Source organism: Lolium rigidum, chromosome 7 (assembly GCF_022539505.1).
Source record: "Lolium rigidum isolate FL_2022 chromosome 7, APGP_CSIRO_Lrig_0.1, whole genome shotgun sequence".
In the NCBI taxonomy this organism is placed as follows: Eukaryota; Viridiplantae; Streptophyta; class Magnoliopsida; order Poales; family Poaceae; genus Lolium; species Lolium rigidum.
In genome coordinates, this window is record NC_061514.1 from 348,523,547 (window position 1) to 348,548,384 (window position 24,838).

The 24,838-nt window shown below is 44.6% G+C and overlaps 2 protein-coding genes across 2 annotated transcripts in view; one reads left to right on the forward strand and one right to left on the reverse strand.

Annotated features, from left to right (window-relative positions):
• Window positions 1-15,271, forward strand: part of LOC124669366 (pectinesterase QRT1-like) — a 61,104-nt gene extending 45,833 nt beyond the window's left edge. Inside the window, exons 2-6 of the mRNA XM_047205990.1 lie at window positions 13,037-13,137; window positions 13,575-13,764; window positions 13,856-14,062; window positions 14,759-14,994; window positions 15,124-15,271. Coding sequence (XP_047061946.1) covers window positions 13,037-13,137; window positions 13,575-13,764; window positions 13,856-14,062; window positions 14,759-14,994; window positions 15,124-15,271 — 882 coding nt within the window. The remainder of the gene's footprint in view (window positions 1-13,036; window positions 13,138-13,574; window positions 13,765-13,855; window positions 14,063-14,758; window positions 14,995-15,123) is intronic.
• Window positions 15,272-16,499: 1,228 nt separating this feature from the next.
• Window positions 16,500-22,919, reverse strand: LOC124674738 (the record flags this gene model as incomplete). The annotated part of the gene is given in 6 exon segments (XM_047210790.1): window positions 16,500-17,856; window positions 19,160-19,382; window positions 19,604-20,395; window positions 20,475-20,579; window positions 20,662-20,747; window positions 22,592-22,919. Coding segments are annotated over 6 exon segments (2,574 nt in total). The 3' UTR covers window positions 16,500-16,789.
• Window positions 22,920-24,838: the final 1,919 nt, after the last annotated feature.

Sequence of the window (24,838 nt, forward strand, 5' to 3'; positions counted from 1 at the left end):
CACGAGAGGATGACATCAAGTGATGATGATCATCAAGGTTGAGAAGCAAAAGTTCAAGAGAAGGCATCTCGAGAAGATCATATGCTTAAATCTTGTCGTGCATTTGGTGATAATAGACATATAAGATGTGTTTTAATGAATCTATCCCATAGTGGTTTATAGGGAGCAAACTGTAAATCTTCACCAAGCAATATTGATGAAGTGAAGCATTCTGGCTTGAGGGAATCATAAAGCGCCATCATCAAGATCAAGCAGGATGTGCAAGCAAATGTATCAACTTGTGAAGTTTTCCTTTTGTCGGTTTGAACTTGTTATTTGAGAGACTGAGTTAGATGATATATAGTCGCACTATCAAGAGGGGATTTAGGTTGAGTAACTTGATTGCATGGAGCTCAAATTCTTTGCATACTTGCATCTCTCTATTTTTTCCTTCTTGGTATTTCTCCATGTGAAGTTTATGAGCTTGTTTCTAGATTTTCAACAACTCCAATTTCATTGAAAATGGAATTTGTATGCATCTCTTCTATTACATTTTCAAGTTTCAAAGTTTCACCGGTTCTTCGTTTTGGGAGGTTTATCACCTCCCCAGTCTTGGTATTTACTCTTTTGGTAAATTTTGGTGCTTCTATAAATGAAGATCTAGATCTTGTTTTAAACTTCAAAACAATCCCAAGTTCATCGAAATTGGAATTTAGTTGCAAAAGATATTGTGTTTTCGTGCGAGTATTTTTTTGTCAAGTGACATTCGGATTTCCGAATAAAATCTGAACGGGCTCAGAAATAATCCAAAAGGAATCGAAATTGATTTCGAACAAAAAAGGGAGGTTTAAACCTCACTTCAATTTTGCACTCGACATTCCTAACTAAATCTGAGCGAGCACAAAAACTGCGCTAACAATTACTTTTCTTGACAAGCTATAAAGGGGGGTCTTCTGCCCCAAACTTTTTAGGGTTCTTGAACACAAAATTGACCTGCATTTTTTTAATCTTAAAAGGCTTGCTTCCACCTCCATCCCTCATATGGTTATGCATCTTTTTGAGGGATTTGTAATGATATCTAGATCTACAATCTTCACCAATAAATTCCTCCTCCAAGGGAGGGGAATCCATAGGATCTAGATCTTGGAGTCATTGACTTCTACATTGTTCTTCCTCTCTAATTCCTCCCCGACGTTTGGTACCTCCGTGTGATTTAAGAGTGAAGTATTTGACCACTGTGCATGGTGTTCTGGTTTTGTATTTTTCCATAAGTGTTGAGCTCTCCATTAATTTTTTTCGAGTGAGAGACTATAAGCTTGTTAATCTTGGAGGGTGACCTCCTAGTTGGCTTAGCAGTTGGTGCCGCGGTGACCTCTTCGTGAAATATTGTGAAGAGGTCGTGGATTCTCATTCGTGGAGCTTGTGAAGTGGTTGTGGAGCTTGTCATCTCTAGAGTGGAGAAATATCTAGCCATAAGAAGGGACCCTAACTTCATGAGGGGCTCAAAGAAGAAGGAGCGCTTTTGTAGCGTCCAAGAGTCCTTCGTGGTAACATGAACCTCTCAAATGGTGGTTATCTTACTTCGTTTAAGTGAATATAAGGATATATATTCATCTCCGCAAGCCTTGGTTATGTATATACCTGAGTTTATTTTCTTGTGATAGCCATCATGCAAAATTTTCCTTTTACTAGTCTCAACGTGTTTGCTGAGAGACCGGGTTATTGGATAGATATCCGCAATATCAAGAGGGGATTCAGGTAGAGTAACTTCATCACATCCTCATAGGAAGGTCAATTATTTGCATACTTTGCATTTCTCTATTTTTTCCTTCTTGCCGCTAGATTTTCAAAAACTCCAATTTCATTGAAGATGGAATTTGTATGCATCTCTTCATTTTTGAGTTTAAAGGTTTTATCGGTTCTTTGTTTTGGGAGGTTTATCACCTCCCCACTCTTGGTATTTACTCTTCTGGTAAATTTTGGTGCTTCTATGCATGAAGATCTAGAGCTTGTTTTTAACTTCAAAACAATCCTAAGTTCATCAAAATTGGAATCTAGATGCAGAAGATATTGCATTTTTTGTATGAGTGTTTCTTTTGTCATGTGACATTCAGATTTCCGAATAAAATTCGAATGGCTCGAAAATAATACGAACAAAATCTAAACTAATTTCGAACGGAAAAAGAAGGTGCAAACCTCACTTCAATTTTGTGCTTGGAATTCCGAACTGAATCCAAGCGAGCACGTGCACTTCTCTAACATTCATTTTTCTTGATTCACTTCAATAAAGGGGGGGGGGTCTCCTAGCCTAGAATTTTTAGGGTTCTTGAACACGAAATTGACCTCCATTTTTTTCTTTAAAAGGCTTGCTTCCACCTCCATCCCTCCTATGATTTTGCATCTTTTTGTGGGCTTTGAAAGAGGAGATCTAGATCTACAATCTCCACCAATCAATCCCCCCCTCTAAGGGAGGGGAACCCATAGAATCTAGATATTGGAGTCATTGACTTTTACGTTTTCTTCCTCTCTAATTCCACCCCAACGTTTGTTACTTTCTTGGGATTTGAGAGAGAAGGATTTGACCACTGTTCATGGTGTTCTTGATTTGCATTCTTGCGTAAGTGTTGAGCTATCCATTACGATTTGTTTGAGTGAGAGACTATAAGCTTGTTAATCTTGGAAGGTGACCTCATACTTGGCTTGCTGTTGGTGCCGGGGTGACCTCTTCATGAAATATTATGAAGAGGTCCGGGCTTCTACTTCGTGGCGCTTGTGAAATGGTTGTGGATATTTGAAAGTGCATGGAGCCCCCATGTGTGGTTTTGGTAATTAATGACAATCCCTATGGACTAATGTTTGTATTGAGTCATATGTGTATGAATTGTCCATATGCAATGCTTGAATCATATGTTGGATTGAAGGTTGCAATAATAAGAGAATGAAGAAATAAGGTGCAAATTCAAGATGAGACACCTCGAAGAGAACATAGGCTTGAAGCTTTCCATTCATATGGTGTTCATGGATATGTGAAGATGCACCAAAGAAGGAGCTTTCCCATAGTGGAGTGTGGGGGAGCAATCCGCAAGACTTCATCAAGCAAGCACAATCAAGAAAGGCGTTCCATCTTGTTGCGGTCAAGATGATCATCATCAAGCATAAGTGGAATGTGCACGGTTAAGGTTTGGCCTTGATAGAGTTTCTTTCTTACAGGTCTCATGGTTTAGTTGGGAGATCGGGTTATAGGTTAGTTGCCGCTTTATCAAGGGGCTCTCGAGTGAGTAACTCGGTCGTATCATTCGGAGAGAGGTCAAACCTTTGCATCCTTGCATCGTCTTTCTTGGTTGTTATTTGGATCTTATCCGTATGGTTTTTTAGAGATTGTTCTTATTCTCATGACAAGCTTTAGTTCATCGAAAACGGATTCCACATGAAATACTTGTTGCGTTTTTGATATTGGAGTTTTTCTTGGTTCTTTGTATTGAGAGGTTTCACCTCTAAATTCATGGAAAAATCTGTCCCACCCGTTCTTAAGATTTTATCTCCTTGTGGGTTAGCTCTTGTCATCCTCTTTCCTACAAAATTGGGTTCACCTAAATCCGAGTTTACTAACTCAAGTTGTTGCATTTTCCCTATTGGAGGTGTGACCGATTTGGCTCTTATAGATAGGTTAAAACTTTCCCCATTTTATATTATTCTCCATGGTTGTACTATGATGGTTCTCTGCATTTTTTCGATAAATGGAATATATTAATATCAAAAGATACCAATTACACCCAGCCTCTGCAACAACGCACCACCCTAATGTCACTACGGATGCACATAGCCAAAAAATAGAAAAGAAAACTAAGAAACAAAAGCCGCGCTACAGTATCTCAGGCGTAACAACAGCAATACATCCACCACCAAGACACCACCTGAAAAACAGACTCTCCAAAAGTGATGCCTCCAAGAAGGGAACAATGCTCCAACACCATCTTCGCTCGATCAAAGATCTTATGTCTTCACCCTGAAGATAGTCCTCGCTCTTAAAACAATGCCTTCAACAAGGTCATTGCCAGGCAAAACCAATTAAGGCCAAACCTTGGGTTTTCACCCTGAAAGGCAGGACTCTGAACTTCACCTGTGTTGTCGCCCCCACATTCATACAGCTGCTGTGAAGCCCGAAACACCAAGCAAGTCCCTCAACATCACGGATACTAAACCTCCCTTAGCTAGTCCTCCCATTCGGCCTTCATGATATTCTCTTCTTCTGACTTTCATCATGGATCCATAGTCACTTGATGTCAACACAGAAAAAAAAAGCTTCGGGCCGCTCCCTCCAGAACCAAATGGTCAGAATAAAAGCATCGGTGTGCGCGACCGAATACCACCCGATCCAGCAAACTACATGCAAAAGATGAGATGTTCCATTCGCCGGCGGAGCCTTTCGGAACTCAACACTCCGGCTAGGTGAAGAGGATCAACATCCGGTAGGTCTTCATCTTCGCAGAAGAAGAACCCTAGGACCACCACCTTCAAACCCAAAGCAGACGAACATGCCCCCACGTCGCCATCCGCTGACCAACGACGACGAAGGAGAATTTGGTGGACGGCGGAAGCCGCAACCACACCATCCTCTCCCCGCAGATCGCCGCCCCCTTCCTCGCGCTGCCAGCAGAAGCCGACGATGGATCTCGGCGGGCCCAAGATCCAATAGCCGTCGCCACCACCATCCATCGCTGGAGGACGTGGAGGTGGAGCCGCCGCACGTCCCGGGATGCCACCCTAGATGCGGAGCACGTCGAAGTCGGTGGTCGCCGCCCCAGCCGCCACTGCCGGTCGCCGCCTCCAACAACCCCCCGGGTACTTTGGCACCGGGTCCCGCCGCCACCATGGCCAGTGCCGACGACAGCGGCGGAGGGAGAGAACGCAGAGGGTGGGGCGGCGGAAGGAGAGGGATCGGCCCCCCATCGGTGCCCTAGGGAGCGCCACGGGAGGGATTCTAAAACAACTATATGGAGCATATCATGATGGTTCTCTGCATGATCTTGTAGATATCTTTCTTGTGATTCCAACGAGCTCAAGTTCATCGAAATTAGAGTTCGTATGTGAAAATGGCGATGTTTTTGGTGTACGGTGCGCTGCCGGCCGAAGTGGTTCAGCCTCGGGCCAGACTCGGTCCGGCCAAATTACTGCGAGCACAAAAATTATGCCCGGAATGGTCCGTACTTGGCCGGCCGAGTCCGGCCGGCCAGAGTGGTCTGGCTGGGGGCTGTTTTTGAGTGTGTTTTCAACGGTTAGATTCCATTTTGAAGGCCATATATAAACCCCTTCTTCCCCATTGAGTTGGTTGCTTCTCCTACTCTCTCTCTACTCCATTGTTGACTTTGAGAAGCTTCCTCTCCATCTAATCCCTTAATGATTCTTGCTCATGTTTGAGGAAAAGATAGAGGAGATCAAGATCTACATCTTAACCAAACAAATTCCTCTCTTTGTGAGGGAAATCCACTAGATCTAGATCTTGAAGAATTTGGTGTTCCTCCTCCTATTTGTTATTCCTCTCTTATTCCCCCAATAGCTTTTGTAGTTTTGTTGGAATTTGAGACAGAAGGATGACATCTTTTGGTGTTCTTGCCATTGCATTTGGTGCATCGGTTTTACTTCTCCGCGGTGATACGTGGAGGTGAAAGTTCGTGAGATATACACTTCGAGAGCTTGTTCCTAGAGCTTGTTCCTCTTGGGTCTTTGGACCCTAGACGGCTTAGTGGTCTTTGTGGTGTTCTTGGGGCCTCCACTTAAGTTGTGGAGATTGTCTCAAGTTTTGTGCTTTGTGGCTTAGTGGTGTTCTTGGGGCCTCCAATTAAGTTGTGGAGATTTCTCAAGGGAAAGACCTTTGTGGCGATTTATTGGGAGCCTCCAATTAAGTTGTGGAGATAGCCCCAAGCTTTGTGCGAGTTCGGTGACCACCCCAAGGTTACATAGTGGATCGAGGTCTTCCCCTTTGGTGGGAAGGGTTGAGGAGAATACGGTGGACATTCGTGTCGTTTTGGAGTGACTTGTACTCCATACCGCTCCAACAGAGAGTAGCACTCGCAAGAGTGTGAACTTCCGGATACATCGCCGTCTCCGCGTCACCTCGGTTATTCATATACCCGAGCTATTTACTTATGCACTTTACTTTGTGATAGCCTTCGTGCTTGAAGTTATATATCTTGCTATCACATAGTTGCTTGTCTTTCTTAGCATAAGTTGTTGGTGCACATAGGTGAATCTTAGTTAGACATGTTTTGTGGTTGACAAATTAAATGCTAGTTTTATTCCGCATTTGTTAAACCATATTCATAAAAAAATTAAACCGCATATTCACCCCCCATCTAGGCGGCATCCGTGTCCTTTCAATCTTGCCATCTCTAGAGTGGAGAAAAATCTAGTCATAAGAAGGAACCCTAAGTTCATGAGGGGCTCGAAGAAGAAGGAGTGCTTTTGTAGCGTTCTGGGGTCCTTCGTGGTAACGACCTGCACCTCTCCAACGGTGTCATCTTTCTTCGTGTAAGTGAACGTAAGTATATATATATTCATTTCCGCGAGCTTTGGTTATCTCTATACCAGATTGATTTCCTTGTGATACCCATCATGCTTTGCTTGGTTGTTGGTGCACTAAGCTGAATCTTGATTATTTAGCTTTTCTACTTATAAAATAAATGATAGTTCAATTTCACATTCTTTCAAGTCAAATTCGTAATTGTTTTTGCAAGATCAAGCATCGAACAAACATCATATCTAAGGTATCCACATGTACAGGAGAAGCGCCAACATGTCAAATGTGTGATCAAGCACATAGAAAAAACGGGGGAATATGTCGATGAATATCGGAAGCCTCTGTGAGTGCCATCTATATTATATCCAAACAAAGCGGTCGATCCAGTAGCACTCCGCGAAGAAGCGAGAGGAAAACAGCGCGACGCAGGGCCACGACTAGGGTTTTGGCCGGTTGGGCGGAGGAAGTGGGGTTTCGGGGCAAGGGACGCCACTTGGAATGCTACTTGGGGCACCCCTACCCCTCCTTATTTAGGTAGCCAGCTTCCTAGGTCGACAAACACATTTGGAAGAGTCCGGTTAGGTGTCTCCTCCGAGGAGTCCTACTAGGTAGAACATAAGTTCCCTTTCCTATTTGGTTTGTCCTAGGTGGCAACCACCTTTGTCCCCAAAGGAAGCTCGAGGTGTTCTGCCAGGACCCTTCCTAAATCTTCCAAAATGTTCTAGAACCTTCTAGATCTTTTGGAAGCTTCCACAACCTTCTGATGTTTTTGTAGCCCTTTCATGATAATTCTGGATACTTCCGGGATCATCCTGGACCTCTCCGAATCATTCTTAGATCAGTTGAGACACTCTCATAACCCATATCTCTTATCTTCATATAGATCTCACACTCCTAAATGTCGCTAAACCTTTAAGTGTGTGACCCTACGGGTTCAGGTATCTGTGGACATGGTTTGGCACCTAGAACAGTGAGTGTGTTGCCTTCTGATCCCTTCTTTCCCCTCCCGTAGTCACAACGGGAGTGTCGTGGATGCTAGTGACGTTCCAGATGATGTTGACTGAAGCTGATGCAGGTAAGTTGTTGTAGACGTTGTCCTTGATGTCATTGTCGAGGTAGCCGATGATGAGCAGCCACGGTCGAGGTAGTCGTGGTCAATGATGTGGTCAACTTAGATGTAGCCATGATCACGAGTGAGAGATTATTATTTTTAGACCGAGCAATAGTCGTGGAAGAGGCACATTGGCCGATGTTTTGGACCTTGAAAGGTACCGTCAAGGCGATGTTTTGCACCTTGAAAGGTACCATCGCAGACGTCTTGCAGATGTGAGAGGATGCGGTTGCAGATGCCAGGATGAAGGAAGCTCACCAAGCACATGGTGGTTTTGCTAGAACCATATGCACGGTTGTGGGCATCTACATAAATAGTGATGCCGATTCGTCCATATAATTTTAACCATAGAGCGCGATCAATACCGGTATAATATCGCCTAGCACTGTGAGAGGATGTTGAAGTTGCATGTCCATCGAGTATGGCGATGTGGGCGAGGTCTTCTTCGCCTAGTGTCTCCGGTTTTGGCTCGGCCGTCCCGGGATGGTCGACGCCATTTGGGGTCTGATCTGAATAAAGGCGGTGATCCTCGGATTCTTCTCACACAAGTTGAAGATATGTCAGAGGCTTGTTCCCACCAGTCTGGATGGATTATCGTGTTCCGAAAGGTCCTGCCGACGAAATTCATGGAGCTTATTTTCTTTTCATGCTGCTAGCAGAGAAGGTCATGAAGCGGAGATTGGTGGAATAACAATGGTGGTCGGATCTTGGTTGTGAGGTGGAATTGGCTTGGTGTTTCCTAACTTGAAACAACGACTGGTATGTGGGGGCGACTGCATAGGAGAAGTTCAGAGTCTTATCTTTTAGGGTGAAAATCTAAGGCATGGCCTTAATTGGTTGTGTCTTACAATGTTCTTGTTGAAGGCATTGTTTTGAGAGTAAGGACTTTCTTCAGGATGAAAATCTAAGATCTATGATCGGGCGACGAGAACGTTTGTGCACTATTTTTTCTTGGAGACGTCGCTGATAGAGAAGCTGGTTTTCTGTTGTTGTCTTGGTGGTGCCAGTGTTGCTGTTTCAAGTTATGGATATCTGTAACGGGACTTTTTTTTATAATTCTTCTCTCTTATTTGGTTGTGTCCATTATTTATGCCATTAAGGCATGATGTTGTTGCATAGGTTGGATGTAATTGGATCTCCGTTATGTCTTTTTTTTTAGAACACAGTACAACGTAGACGCTCACAAACATGCACATACAAACACCCCTATGAACGCACGCACACCCTACCCCTATGAGCACCTCCGAGGGACTGAGCCGGCATATCTTGAGGTTGACGAAGTCACCACTGGCGCCTCGCTGTTGACGGGCACGTCACCTACCACTGAAAGCATAGCGCCGGTTAAATCCTAGAATAAATCCAGGTAAATGCAAACACCCATGTCAAGTCTATGACTTGAACCTGGGTGGGCTGGTTCCACCACAAGGGACCTAACCACCAGAGGCAAGCTCTGTTTGCGGATCTCCGTTATGTTAATATATGCTTTTTATCGAAAAAAAATTGAGTAGACGATGTAAGGGCGGCGTGTTGATGGAAACCACGCTTAGGGTAATCTTAGTGCTGTGATGTCACACCTCACACGCGGAGTCGTGTTTGCGTCTCGGGTGTGCGACGGTGGAGCAGACGGACGTACGCAGGCCTGCGTGGCTCGATGGTTGATGCAGATGCTTTGCAAAGTTGCACACACGCCTGCATGGCGCTGGGCTCGTGGTGATAGTGATACGCACAGCATGGCGGTGGTGATGCCCGCCTTGGGAGACGATAGGTCGACGCAGATCGAGGATGTCGCCCGGCCGCCTGCGCGTGGCCGTGTCTGCGCGTGGGCTGATGCTCTCGCTGATCGGTCCACGTAGATGCAGCGCATCGTTGTACATGTGCGTGCTCCTGTGACCAACGAGCGGTGGCGGCGTAGCGGGCAGCGATGATGCGATCCGCTACGGATTCGGGATTTGTTGTCCGCTCTCTGTTCGTCGAAGATGGACGCCGCCCCTGAGCACTCACCGGAGAAGGATCCGGATTTATTTGACTAACTGATCTAATCTATAGAAAATCGAAATGTTTTAAATTTTGATTTAATTTATGAAGAACCGATTTGATCTTTCCTCAAAACCGGGTATCATGGCTTTGGAAGTGGTGAGAAACTCTATGATCTGCATCGCCGAGACTAATCGCTCTGATGTCGTGCATGTATCTACACACTAAGACATATTTAGATACTCGTGAATATAGACAAATTTGAATCAATGATTTTCGAATGGAGAAAGTATTTGTTTCCATTTATTTTGATGACCATGCATGCATGGAGGCATATACAGAGGCACACGAGAGGAGATAAAGTGCAAGATGATCTCTAAAATCTTAGTCTACTCCTTGTCGTATATGGACTCCAAACGTAATCCAGGAATACCTCCTCTATTTCTCAAATAGTTGTCAACAGTTTTTCTACAAGATTGGTCAAAAATTAGGTTGCTTGACTTTTAAAAGCCGAATTACTAGCTCAGAATTAACTTAGTGCTTAGTCAAGTCCAAAATCGACAAATTTGCATCAGGATTAGTCTGCTCCTGTAGAGTTGAAGCTGAAATTTTTAGTTGCAACTAGAGTTTCAATTTTTAGTTGTAACTAGGATTGCAACCGAGATTTTAAGTTGCAATCGGGGTTACAACCGAGATATTTTTGGATGTAACTGACATTTTTAAATCACAAGTGAATTGTAACCAAAAATGGTTTACCCAATACAAAATTGAAAATAACATCACTTGACTGAAAACTAAGCTAGTTTTTAGTTGACTGAAAATCAGTCACACCCTTTAAAAAATATGCACCTTGTTTTGAGAACCAGAGGTACTAATATGTGGAAGTTCTTGTAAAATAAACTAGTAGTCTTAAGAGGAAAAGAAACTCCTTTGTTCTGTTCTTAGAAGATGAGGAGACTTGAACCCGGTGGACTGAGTGGAACCTTCTCTCACTAGCCACTACTCCCCACAGAGCTCCTCGTGCAAGCCCTTTACCCTTATCATCCCAGCAAGAATGCGATGTTTTGGGCAATTTAGGATTGCTTAATGGTCGTTGAAGGAGACCTACCAAGTTGACCGCTTTTCAAATTTTAGCAATGTTTTTAATACGATTTCAACGATGTTAGGTTAGTCAGTTTGAGCACTTAAACACTTTCTGGCCTAAAGCATTAGCAGCTTTGTTTTGCCTGTTTCTTCGAAGAAAGCATTAGCAACTTCTCGTCTGAAGCAGCATTCTGTTTCAGAACATTGTTTGCCTAAGGACATGTACAATGGTATACACTCAGCCGTCTGTAACATAAGCCATATAAGAAAGTTGTTGACGTGTCAAAAGACTAACGAGAAAACGAGCCAGCCCGTCGGTAGAAATAAAGACGGTCGACTCCCGTGAATTTTGTTGCCCACAGACGGCTTTGTCCGCGTTGTATGAAGAGTTTCCCATGTCGTGGGCTGGTGGACCCACATTTAATGGGATCGTGGCCTGATTTGCTTCGGTTTTCCGTTTGTAGTCGGGAGTTTCTGTAGACACCCAAACCGATGCCCTAATGTATAAGATCTGACTTCTACCGTCTAGAAGTGACATGGATAGATATTACAGACGGAGGCTGTCTAAACTAATGCACATGCCCTAATTGGAAGCGAAAGCATTAACTATCGGGTGTTGGCCATGACTTAAACTAGGTCAAAGAAAAAGAGAAACGTGCATACTTGGACCCAACCGCCCTGCACTAACTACTTACTAACTACCCCACTCAGACACATCCTTCCATCCCTCGATGGCATACACAAAAATTCCCCAAATTAACAAATCTATGTCCCTCACGTGCGCAAGCCATGACCAACCTTTCCAGTTCCACATCTTAGAATGGTATAAATAAAACACCAAACATTAAGCCGTGCACTAGTAGTTAATCGCAACAATTAGTAACTACCTGAATTCCTTGTCCACAAAACAAAATGCATGACTTAATCACTAGGACGTGCGAGCTTGTGATGATTTTTGCACAGTTGGTAAAATTTTGTACTCCCTCCGATTAAAATTAATTGATCAACTAGTTTCAAAAAAAAAAATTTAATTGATCAACTTTACCTAGATACGGATGCATCTAGATGTATTTATTAACTAGATACATTTATATCTAGATAAAGTTGAGTTAACTAATTAATATGAACCGGAGAGAGTAGTAACTTATTGCGAAACATTTAACCTAGGTAATCAGCTAATATGTAGGGAGCAGAAAGTCGTATTTTTAAGTTAAAAAAAAGACAAAAAAACATACATGTAGAAAATGGATACGTATGTTATGCGTGTGAACTTTAAAGCTTCATTGTTGCCATTTGTAATATGTGAAAAAAATCACAAAATGATTCGGCCGCATACCAAGTTACCAAGTTTGTAACTTAAACACAAAAATTTGTGATCTTGTGATTTTTTGCGTTGCTCGAAATTTTTCACTACTTCATGTGAAAATTTGCAAGAGCAAGTTTCTACCCTATATATACCTATAAGTGTGATTTTGTTTTCATAATTTCCTGCAGCTTAGACGTTTGATGCAGTTTTCGGAAGCATTTTAAAAAATCGGGTTTATCCGTCCGTGGGTTTAAGCTGACGATTCTCGGGAAACATCACATACCTAACGCTCGCTTTAGTTGACGGTTTCTGAAGATTTCGTAGACGGAAGTACTCGTTTCAGTCACTGAGTTAGCATTCTAGTTTGTCATAAAGAGAGCCGTGCACACAATGTCACATCGGAAACTTTTTCGTCCCTGATTTCTCTCCTTTGAGCGCATCATCAAAGTACAAAGACCGTCTAGCTTGTGTGCAAGCAGGGAGACGGCAGATGAAGGGGATCGGAGCGGGCACCCGCCGCCCGGCAGGCCGGGCGCTCCCCATATTTAATGGCGTCACCACTTCCTCACGCCTCCAACGTCTTCTTGCATTCCATCCCAACCCATTCCTTCTCCGTATCATCATCACACATACCATCACCCCGATCATGTATGTCACCTACTAGTAACGTGTAAGTGCAACCCCTCAGATCAATCGAGCTCTATATATTCCCGGCTAAGCTGATCAGCTCCCGCGGTCTGCCAAACCCAAACCACCGCTTGCTTGCGCGATCACCAACCAGTTCATCCATCCCTACGTGAGAACCTGACCCAAGTCAAGGACCTAGGAGGCCGGCGCGTCCATGGTGAGCAAACGGCGGCACCGCCACTGCCCCCTCGTCCTCCTCCTGCTCGCCGCCGTCGCCTCGGTGGCCGGCGGCGAGTTCATCACGTGGGAAGACCTGACCATGCCGGCCCTGGCGGCCGTGCCCCGAGGCACGCCGGTCGTCGACGCAGGCGTCAAGTCGTCGGCGGCGGCGCCGCGCCGCGGGGTTATGGCGCCCTTGAACACGATCGTGGTGTCGCAGGACGGGACGGGGCACTCGCGGACAGTGCAGGGCGCCGTCGACATGGTGCCCGCCGGGAACACGCGGCGGGTCAAGATCCTCGTCAAGCCCGGCGTCTACAGGTGAGCTGATCCGGCCATTCACTACCGATTCCCCTCGATCTCTTGTAGTAACTGCCGTCAAGAGTTAATGGGGCCATTAAGTTACAGTGTGTGTGTGTTCCTCCGTCCTCCCTAGATTCTGGACAGACGACAGTTCTTCTGGACAGACAGTTCTACCACATAGCTTAGCTAGTTTGTGTTTGCAGCTAGTCATTCTCCATTCCATCTTAGTGTCTGCAATCTGGAATATGCTTGCAGGCTACGAAATTTGCATGCTGCTTCTAGTTAGGTAGAATATCGCATTCTTTTTATCACGTACTAGGAAAAAATTCAGAAGAGGTTCAAACTAGTACGAGCTAGCTCTCCTACATTTTGTTGAGCAATTAATATTTTTCATAGTGCTGCACGGTGCAAGTAACCACTGAACTAACGAGCTAGGTGGGACTTGGTGGGTGCAGGGAGAAGGTGACGGTACCGATCACGAAGCCGTTCGTGTCGCTCATCGGCATGGGGACCGGGCGCACGGTGATCACTTGGAATGCGCGGGCGTCGGACATCGACCCGTCGGGGCACCAGGTCGGCACCTTCCTGTCCGCCTCCGTCGCCGTCGAGGCCGACTACTTCTGCGCCAGCCACATCACCTTCGAGGTACGTTGGTTCTAGCTCTCCATGCTGAAGATCGCCGGCGATCAAGCTGTTCTTGCTTCACAACGTGATATGTACGCTGGGATCGGTGCAGAACTCGGCGCCGGCGGCGCCGCCCGGAGCGGTGGGGCAGCAGGCGGTGGCGCTGCGGCTGTCCGGCGACAAAACCATGCTGTACAGGTGCAGGATACTGGGGACCCAGGACACGCTGTTCGACAACATCGGGAGGCACTACCTGTTCAACTGCGACATCCAGGGCTCCATTGATTTCATTTTCGGGAACGCGAGGTCCCTGTACCAGGTACTGCAAGATTGTCCAAGATTTGATTTTGTTTGGCAAAAACCAACCTTAACCAAACTTTTTTTTTGTCTTTTTTAGATACTGACCACACCAAACTTTTGTTCAGGATTTAGAGGATGTTAGGCAGCGATTAGTTGTTCACGCTGCCCTATTACTTTGCTCCCCTAGGCTACTATTCTGACGCTTATTTTAGCCTTGCCATCTTCATGTCCTCCCTTCCATGGATCATAATAATTCTTTGCTGTTGCACAGTTGGGTTGCTGTCACAATTTTTTCACAATTCAGGCATATCCACCAACCCCAGCCATTCCACCCCGTTTCTTATAGCAAGCACGGCTTTGACACTTGGTTCCCTCACTTTCTATGTGTCTAACATGTAGGCTAGCTCTCTGGTATCTAGTGTGGTACACAACTTGATTAGCAGTACTAGATAGCTACATTAGCCATCAACACCTCAGTAGAATCCAGTGTGTAGCCAAGCATAATGCCCACAATGCTCTTGCATAAACCTGTGCTAAAACCTTCCGTGGCCACATTCTCTTCGTATCAATTGCACAACTGTCGCTGACCGAGAAAAATATCAAGTTGTCAATGAACGCGATATTACATGCCAATGCCATGCTACGTTTATCTTTTGATGTTGACATTGAACTGAAAGTCTGAAACTGACGAGCTGCACGCAATGCACGGACGCAGGGTTGCAGGCTGCACGCGGTGGCGACGAGCTACGGCGCGATAGCGGCGTCGCAGCGGAGCTCGCCGTCGGAGGAGTCGGGGTTCTCGTTCGTGGGGTGCCGGCTCACCGGCTCCGGCATGCTCTACCTGGGCCGGGCGTGGGGGAAGTATGCCCGTGTGGTGTACTCCTACTGCGACCTCAGCGGCATCGTCGTGCCCCAGGGCTGGAGCGACTGGGGCGACCACACCAGGACCAAGTATGTCACACTTCACCCTTCTCCTTGAGCTACTCTACTACCAAGTACGGGCAGTTTGTTGGTTGCCCGATTGATTGGCGAAGTGAAATCCATGGGAAAGTGACGCGTGTGGTGTGTGTGTTTGGGCAGGACGGTGCTGTTCGGCGAGTACAACTGCAAGGGTCCCGGGGCAAGCTCGCGGCAGAGGGTGCCGTGGTCGCGTGCGCTCACCTACGACGAGGCCCGCCCCTTCCTCGGACGGGACTTCATCAATGGCGAGCAATGGCTCAGATTGTAGACGACGACACTGTAACCTACCTAAAGAGAATCTTCCATTCTCCAATTCATTCAGATTGCTTTCTCTCTTCGCTTCACTGCAGATAATGTAGCCATCTAGTTGACATGTACTAGTACGGCCATGTATGTAACGGACCTCACACGTCCATATATGTAGCAACATGAGATCTGTTGGTCCTGTGAAAAAAAAAACCTTTTCCAAACCATAGTAGTCATCGGGGAGGAGATGTGTCCTAAGATCTTTGCGTGGCTTGTTCTTCAAAACCGTGTTATGACGGCGGATCGTCTACAAAAGAGGGGTTGGCTAAATTGTGAAAATTGTAAACTTTGCAACCAAGTGCAAGAATCGGCTGCGCATCCACTACTCCATTGCTGGTTCACTCGATGCATTCGGGAAAGCTTGAAGTCATGGCTCAGTCTTCTTGACATTCAACCCCAAGATTGGACCGCTCTTCACTCTATCAAAGAATGGTGGCGGGATGTGATCCAAAAAAAAGAAGCAAACATAGAAATGCCCTAGCCTCCTTAGCAATGCTTGTTTCATGAGAGATTTGGAAGGAACGGAATGCTCGCGTCTTTAGAAATATTTCATCAACCCAAACATGCTTGTTCATGAAAATCAAAGAGGAGGTCCCTTTGTCGAGCATTGCTGATGCGAAAGCACTTTGCAATATGATGCCATGAGAGTAGGACTTTGTTGTCTAGCTTGGTGCTTTATCAAGTTTGGTTTGTAAGACCTCTAAAACTTCCCCTTAATCAATGAAAATGGCAAAAAAAATTGCCTTGTTTCAAAAAATATCTTTTTTTTAAAGAATTTTAGTTGATGTTGTTGAGGGCAGCGTAGGGCGTGTCAATCATGGCCGCCAAGGGTTTGCATGGATGAAGGAACAGCGCATTCAGGCAATGCATCATGCCGCATGGTCATGCCAGAGACACCAGGCCTAGCATAACGGAAAATGATCATGGCATGGCATCGGCACCCAGTACGAGTTTACTTCAGGGTTCAGGATGCCATAAATAGGTTTTGCACATCTTGGGACGGGGTATCCCACTCATTCTGAAACTACTTCTGAACAACATGCTGCAGCTGCAGTTGATAGGACGGTCACCAGAATGGATCATGCCATCCAACTGCTAACATCATTGCACAGCTTAAATGCAGACCAACAACGGCCACTCCTCTGGCACAAGGAAACCAGGACAAGAATGTTCTCAAACAGATGGACAGCTTATGCAACCGAGGAGGATTAACTTGAAGCAAAAGACCAATCAGATCATACCACTATACAATACGACTGTCAAGGGCACTGTTTGGTCTGCAATCCATATATCTGGGGACAGATACGAGACAAACTAGTAGGAGCAAAATACACAAGCTAGGTAAAATATGTGTAAGAGATGTCGTGAAGTCGGCAAACTCTGCTATCCGCGACCTAGTAGTAAAACCCCACCACTGGGGTTAATTACCATATCTATAGCTATGTACATCGAGTCCAATGAAGTCTGAGCTTCCCAAACTTCACGACTTGCTGACATCTACATCTACACCTACTTCCCCTTCACAGTCTTGTTCATCATCATCATCATCATCCCTAGGCCGCTTCCCTAATACTGTTTGCTTCTCATCCTCCGCAGAAGCAGAGGCCCTATCAGTCAAACTGAATACTTCGTCACGGCAGTGCTGTTCAGAGCCATCATCCCTTGGCTGCTTCCCTAGTAATGTTTCCTTCTCATCCTCTACAGGAGTAGCTGCCTTATTTGTCAAACTAAATACTTCATCCTTGCAGCGCTGTTCAGAATCATCGCCATCCCTAGGTCGCTTTCGTAATATTTTTTGCTCCTCATCATCTAAAGCAGACCTCTTATCAGTGAACACTTGCCCATTGTGGTTTTGTTCCACAGCATCATCCCTAGGACACTTCCCTAATACCGTGTGCCTTTCATCCTCTACAGCTGCAGAAGCCGTATTAGTTAAACTAAATACTTCATCGTAGCAGTGCTCTTCAGCATCATTATCATCCCTAGGTCGCTTTTGTAATATCTTTTGCTCCTCCTCATCTAAAGCAGGCCGCTTATCAGTGAACACTTGCCCATTGCAGTTTTGTTCCACAGCATCATCCCTTAGCCTCTTCCCTAATATCGTTTGCTGTTCATCCTCTACAGCTGCAGAACCCGCATCAGTGAAACTAACCTCAGTTCGCGTATCAGCCACAGTTTCTTCACCGTTGCAGTCATCTTCAGCATCATTGCACCTCGGCTGCTTCTGCAATATTGTTTGCTTCTCATCATCCTCTATAGAAGCAGAGGCCTTGTCATTCAAACTAACCTCGGTTTGTGCATCAACCCCTGTCTGTCTATCACCACTGGAGTTTGTTTGCACAGCAGTGGCCTCTTTGTCAGACATTGCAGAATTAGAGTCCAAACCACCAGTGGATGTCACGTTATCAGGTTGCTTAGTTTGCACACGAACCGAAGGTATTCTTGACAACACATCTGGCTTCCTTTCTATATGTACCCAGCGGCTCTTGACCCAATCTTTTGAAATTCTTGTGTCATTTAGCTGGCATACACGAAAAAAGTTTTCACCTGGAACAATAATATAACTGTGTCAGGCCCTTCCTTTTGTTCAAACTCGCAAAAGTAACCTGAAGAAATGCAGAAAACATAGGGGCATATAGCGGAAATTCTATCACATGGAGTAAAAGAATAAAATTGTTTTCTCCGTCTATTGAATTCCTTCCTCACATTTGCAAGCAATTCTACGAGATAATATAGATAATTGTGAATCATGATATGACTTTGGAAACCTTTTTGGAATTTACATACTGATTTATACCTTAACTGAAGTAAAGTATTTGTTGAGCTAAATGCAATGGAATGCCTCAAGTTTTATGGTTATCCAACGAAAAACAGTAATGAGACTTGGCACAACACAGTGCAATCGTCATGACTCGCTGAATGCCAGAGAACTGCCGTAGAATATCACAAGACTCTAAACTGGATGTTTGCATACCACACCGATGTATTATACCCCTCTCTTTTCAGAAAGAGATGAGGTTTTACACATTGACACGATCACCAAAAGGTAACTTTGACTATCACTTTTTGCGTGTATATGTCAGTACAAAATTATGAAAATTTATACAATGAAAACATACTAAGTTACAAAATCTAATCATACTATTTCCATCTTAGAAATTTAATATCTATTATATATCACTATTCAAAATTCGAAAAGTCTGAACAAGCGCTTTCTAGTAAGTTATGTATTTACAAACAGAGATAGTATATAAAACTTGCAACATGTTCTTTTCAGGTTACAATAGTAACATTTTTGCAAATCGGCAAATTTATTGGAATCCCACTGCCATACCAGCACCATGGTGGAAAAAACACAATACACTACCTTTGAGATTTACATAAGATATTTTCTCATTATTATATGCAGCGCACTTTTTTTGAGCATTAACAGTAGGGAAGATCCCTACTGCGCCATTTTCATTGTATAGAATATTTACAAAGTTCAGAGAAAGAATAAAAGTGTCCTTATGGTGCTGATACACCGTAACATGAAGAAAACTTTAGAAAAAGTGTGGCACCAGTATTAGGGGTAACGAGAAACTATCCCTTTTTGGGTTTATAGTAACATGATCATACATCATACCGTATTTCATAATAGATTAAAACTGAAGAGAATGAATGGAGTATAAAAGTTGAAAATGGATTTTTGTCAGATATAGTATGACACAGTACATCCATAAATCACAACATGTTTCCAACAACTGGGAGATCTAGCCTAGCAGAAAACAGCACTTTTTACCTGAACCATTTAGATTTTATTCTCTTGTGTATTACACCAACATTCTATATTTGCAGTAAGAAAAGGCACCTGGGAAATATATTTGCAGACTATCAGATGAACTGGAATCTGCACTGACGACAATTCCTTCCCACCAGCCGCTGAACTGCCAGACATCAACAGCACTTCCAGGTAAAAGAGCAGTGTTATCAACCAAAGTATTTTGTTGAGGACGTGGCCTGATTCTGAGCCTGCCTGGGCATCTTAGTCCAAGTTTATCAGGAAGAGCCAATGTAGAGGCAGGTACACGCTCCTACACAGCAGAATAAGAGAAGTTCAACTGACACGGCAAGAAAGAACCTTATCCGTGCTATCAAAATATACACTTATGCAGGAAAAACAGAATAAATTGCAATATTAGGGAAAACAGAATAAATTGCTATCAAAATATACAAGATGCCAAATATTGTGATAAATTTTCCCTTCAAATGCATAATCCAACATAATGGTCATACTAAGATATGTTATTCATACCTCCAGTCTACCACAATCATCAGCATTCTGGAGATCATCATATTGGATCTTCAGTTTGTTATGACTAGTACATGGCTTCAGAACTGTACACCTGAACCAGCAGCCTACAATGCCGCTGTCCTGAGACAAGACCTCTATCTTGTCGCCAACACTGTAGGTTGGCACATGCTGATTCTGGGGGCCTATAAACTTAACTGAGATATGTTTTCCAGGAGATTGCTTATTATTTAGCTTCTGATAAGATGGTATAGAATCTGCTTGTGGGCCTCGGCAGATTTTGGTACCCAAACATTTTGAATAAAGCCTCTCAAACTCCTTCGAAAACTTGGTTTTCCCAGGTGAGCAATGTTTGACTACCCTTATGATATCAGATCCATCCTTTTCTTTCTCGGGTGAAACTTTCAAGGACAAAACAGCAGCTTGACTAAAATATCCACGCAATGTTCTCAAGTCAAAGTGCTTAAATTTATTTTTGCTGTACTGACGAAAGCAGAAACGCATCCCCACCAAAGAACAATTTGGCAATGTGTCCAGACATTTTTCATAATGCTCGGGGGTTAAAACTGTTGCAATATCATCAACACACTCGACACTGATTACTTGAGAATAAGAAGTGATGAAAACTTCACAAGGATGAGGAGCAGGAGGAGGTATAGCACAAGCAAATTCCTGGTTCTGGTGAAACCAACGCACTTTAACCTTCTTAAGTCCCTTCTTATCTTCATACATATCCTCCAAGTATGCGAGATAGCGATTTTCCTCCTCCGACATGACAAGCGCAAAAGAGTGGGTCTGCCAAATTAGACACCATACACAATTAAATAATGATCACCAGAAACTAAGTTTACAGAGAGTCCATAAAAAAACTTACAGATATTGTGGTTCCATTACGACAAAAGGCTTGATAGTGCTGAAGCTGCTTGCTACAGGTCCAGAACGGACCAGACCACATAATATCAGAACTGCAAGTTGTTCCCTAACAACGTAATTGAAAATTTATCGACATGTTTCCAAAAGATGTAGAGAAACCATATGCAAAGTTACAAATGATTGCATACCAGATTGTGGCATACAAAGCTACCAGTTTCACTGTATCCATCTAATCCGACATCATTGCCCATAGAAGGTCCAAACTTTGAAAAATCTGGAATGAACAAGCTATCAGATATTAATATCACTGAGGCACAAAAATAATACAGGTGTTGATCATACAAGTTATATACTTATATGTTGAACATGAATGGCCAGACAGGTAGTCAAAACATTATGTGTAAGAAATGCAACCAGGAAAAGAATAATTGCAAAGAATGTGAAGAAGCTCAGAAGGTCCATCTACTTCCCATAGGATCATATACAAAGAAGCGATTTTCTCAATTAGCATTCTGGCACACTTAAATATATGAGAATATAGTGAGCCAGTAGTTTGCTTTTTTTTTTTGCCAAGACTGAGGGAGTTCTATTACTAAAATTGCTTACAGCTTGAAGCCTTGGACTTTGCTCGAGCGTCACTCAGATTTCACGTGTGAAAGTTGCCTGCTTACTAAATGTATATTTTTTCTTTGAAACTATCCAATCGAGCTCGTACTATGGCCTTTTCATTCCATCCAACAATATGGCATTTTTATATTACGGTGGGAAAAAGACACATAATTAATCTTATCCAACCCATTGTCACTCCTACCACCAACAAGTTGAATAGAAAGCATAGGTGGTTTACATCTTCAGCAACAAATAAATGAAGATAACTGATAAGAATATAACTGAATCTTAACTAGTATGAAGATGCTTGTGGCCACGGGAGTCATCTCAAGTGTGGTGGCGCAGGCCGAGCTTTGGTAATCAAGGGCTGATGAAGACATCTTGGAGCGTGTTAAAGCTCTCATCGGTTCCCAGGTGTCCTTGGTGAAGTTAGCACTTGGTATTCTTAGTGGTTGTCAGTTACTGGGTAGCGAATTGTACTTTGCTAAGCTGCTAGGTTGCCAAGTATTTCCTGTTATCACTATAATACTTCTCTTCCAAACTAGAGTCTGTGTCATTCTACAAGGCCTCTTTGTCTGGCTTTCTAATCAAGGTTCGACCACGATTAATTTTTCTCTAAATAAACAAGGGTATGTTTTGTCTATGCCCAAAACCTACCCTGCTGAATTCTCCGTCCTCACCAAAACATTATACTGACCAAAACATTGTACCTTATTGGATGGTTTCCAAGTTTCCTGGCACGCCCTTGCCTCTAGGGATGTGCAAAATGAACTAACCTAAACCGTCTAAGCTGTGAAACCATATTTTCACAATCATGGACAGGCAAAACCTTGACCAAAAATCCAACATATCCTAACACATACTAAAAATGTGTGTCAAATTTTCCTTGCTTCTTTTGCACTACTCAGGGGCGTTTATTGCTGGTTTCTAAGAAACACAACCCCATGACTTACTGCACAATTTTGTATTCATGTACATATGGTTGTTCATGCATAGTCAAGAGGTCTCGGATTTTGCCAAACCGTAAACGCAAGGAATGGGCATGCCTACTTCTCCCCGTTCCTAGTTGTAAAATCACGGTGGAATGGACTCATGGGAGCGAATCATCCAACAAAGTACATAAGCTAGCACATCAAGTGGTCATCCAAAGGTTTATGCTAACGAATGTTACCGCAATTCAGTTTGAGATAAAATAGGAGTGGAGGACCTCAACTTTGCCGTTTAGGTCTTTTTTTTAATTTGTATTACAGTCTGACATGCCCTTTAAAGGTTTGAACATGCCAATATCAAAACAAGCTACTCTAGTGAGGACTGATGTAGCAAAACTATGCAATTTATAATTTATAGAAAAATATCAGTGCCAAGATAAATATTTATGGCTGAGTTTTCTAGGTTTCAGAAAGACTACACTACACAGCATAGCATTTTAACTTCAAGAAACAACAATAACAGATGGTATGCCTAGTATCAGCCGAATTCATGTACACGAACAGAGGAGATGGGAATTACTTGAGGTGAGGGTCTTGGCCGGAAGGAAAGACTCGAGCCAGTCCACCACCTCACGGCGTGAGCGCCACTTGCGGGCGAACATCCCCTGCCCATCAGCGCCGCCGGAACCCTCCGGGCCATGGAAGTCCTCGGACACGACGTAGAGCATGTGGCGCAGGCTCCGCTCCTTGCCGACGACCGCGAGGTGGGGCACGCCCGCGGCGTCCTCCAGGTAGTAATGCACGACGCGGCTGCCCTTCTCCTGCGAGAGGAACTCCTCCCTCCACCTCACGAACTCCGGGCCGTCGTCCTCCCTCGCCATCCTTGCAGCCGCACCGGCAGGACGCGCGGACAGAAGAAGGGGCCTTTGGCGGCAGGGAAAGCGGGGGAGGCCTCGGAGAACGCAAGAATTGCGCGGGGAGCTTCAGATTAGCGAGGGAAAGTGGGGGTTGGGGAAGGGCGGCGGCCGGGGATTCGTTGCAATCCCCGGGGGAGGAGGATGTGTAGGGGCTTCAAGGGGACTTGGGGGCGGTTCTGGCTGGCCAAATCGGCTTGAATCGGAAGGGGTTCAGGCAGACCAAGAAGCCTTCCATGGAACCAGGGGCAGCCGCCGGCGGGTTCTTGGGCTGGTTTGCCCACCAGAAATTGTCAAAAAAAAAATCCAAGAAAGATGGCGGCGGCGGCGTTGTCGGAGGACCGGCAGCAGGGAGGCGGAGTGCGTGCAAGAACAGCCCTCCCGAGAAGGCGGGGGCGGCGGAGGAGGAGCGAGCAGGGAGGTGGGAAGGGAAGGGGAGGCGGACAGGTGGGAAGGAGGAGGGTGAGGGAGGGTGGATGCTTGAAAGAGGAATCTACTGTGTTCCCCCGTCTCTTTTTCTTTGTCCCGCATCTCGCGTGGTTTTCCTTGGGGCTGAACACGAAAAGTGCTTGGGTTTTTTCCTGGTCTTGTAAAACTTGAAGAAAAAACAAGGTCAAAAACAGCGTGACATGACAGTTTTTTTTTCTAAATTTCACCAATCTATTAAAAATCATCAAGTAGTAGTACAGAGAAGAATAAAAATTACAAATAGGTCTTTAGCCGAAGGCGCGCTGCCGTCATCACTCATCCATCACTGAAGTCGGAAAAAACTTGTCTTAGTAGAGCTTGTTGTAACACACAAACGGAAAGTCGTTGAGCTAAGGGCACAAAGGACCAGCGCACTAGAGCAGCAATCATCGCCATTACTAATAAATGTAGATCGGAAGAGACTGATCTGAAAACATACAAACGAACACGAAAACGGCTAGATCCTGCGAGATCCGCCGGACATACGACTCCACGCACCCTCCAGCGGTGCTATATACACCACCAGATCGAGGATAGAGCGGAGAAGATCTTATTTTGACTTCAAGACATAGCCGCCGCCTTAACATCCCGAAGAAGAAAATGAAAAATAGACTCAACAAAGAACGGAAAACTTCCCGCCGCAAGAGGCCATGGTCCGCCACACCTCCAAGGCCCAAGGCCACCGGAGACGGAGCAGACCGGTGTCGTCGCCGACGAGAGGGATGGAACCCTAGACGAGTTTTGATTGTCGCCTCCCGATCGCCTCCTCTGTGTTTGCTTCCATACCGGTTCGGTAAGGATAGGGCGATGTTGAATCTTGTGACATGACACCTCTCAGGTGAGTTTATTTTACTACAATGGTTCTACCTGCCATGGCTTGTTTTAGAGCAACTCTCTACCTGCCATGGCTTGTTTTAGAGCAACTCTAGCAGAACCCCCATCCTACCTGAAACCGGAAAATAACCGTCGGTATACGGTACTGATGGCGTGTATTTCACACGTTCGTTGGGCAATGATGTCTACGTTCCCCCTCCTTTCCTGTAGACAGTGTTGGGCCTCCAAGTGCAGAGGTTTGTAGAACAGCAGCAAGTTTCCCTTAAGTGGATACCCAAGGTTTATCGAACTCAGGGAGGAAGAGGTCAAAGATATCCCTCTCATGCAACCCTGCAACCACAAAGCAAGAAGTCTCTTGTGTCCCCAACACACCAAATAGGTGCACTAGTTCGGCGAAGAGATAGTGAAATACAGGTGGTATGAATATATATGAGCAGGTAGCAACGGTGCCGAGAAAATAGCTTGCTGGCGTGTAGTTGATGGTGGTAGTATTGCAGCAGTAGTAACACGGTAAAACAAGTAAACAAGCGAGTAGTAACTCAGCGGTATTTAGGAACAAGGCCTAGGGATTACACTTTCACTAGTGGACACTCTCATCATTGATCACATAA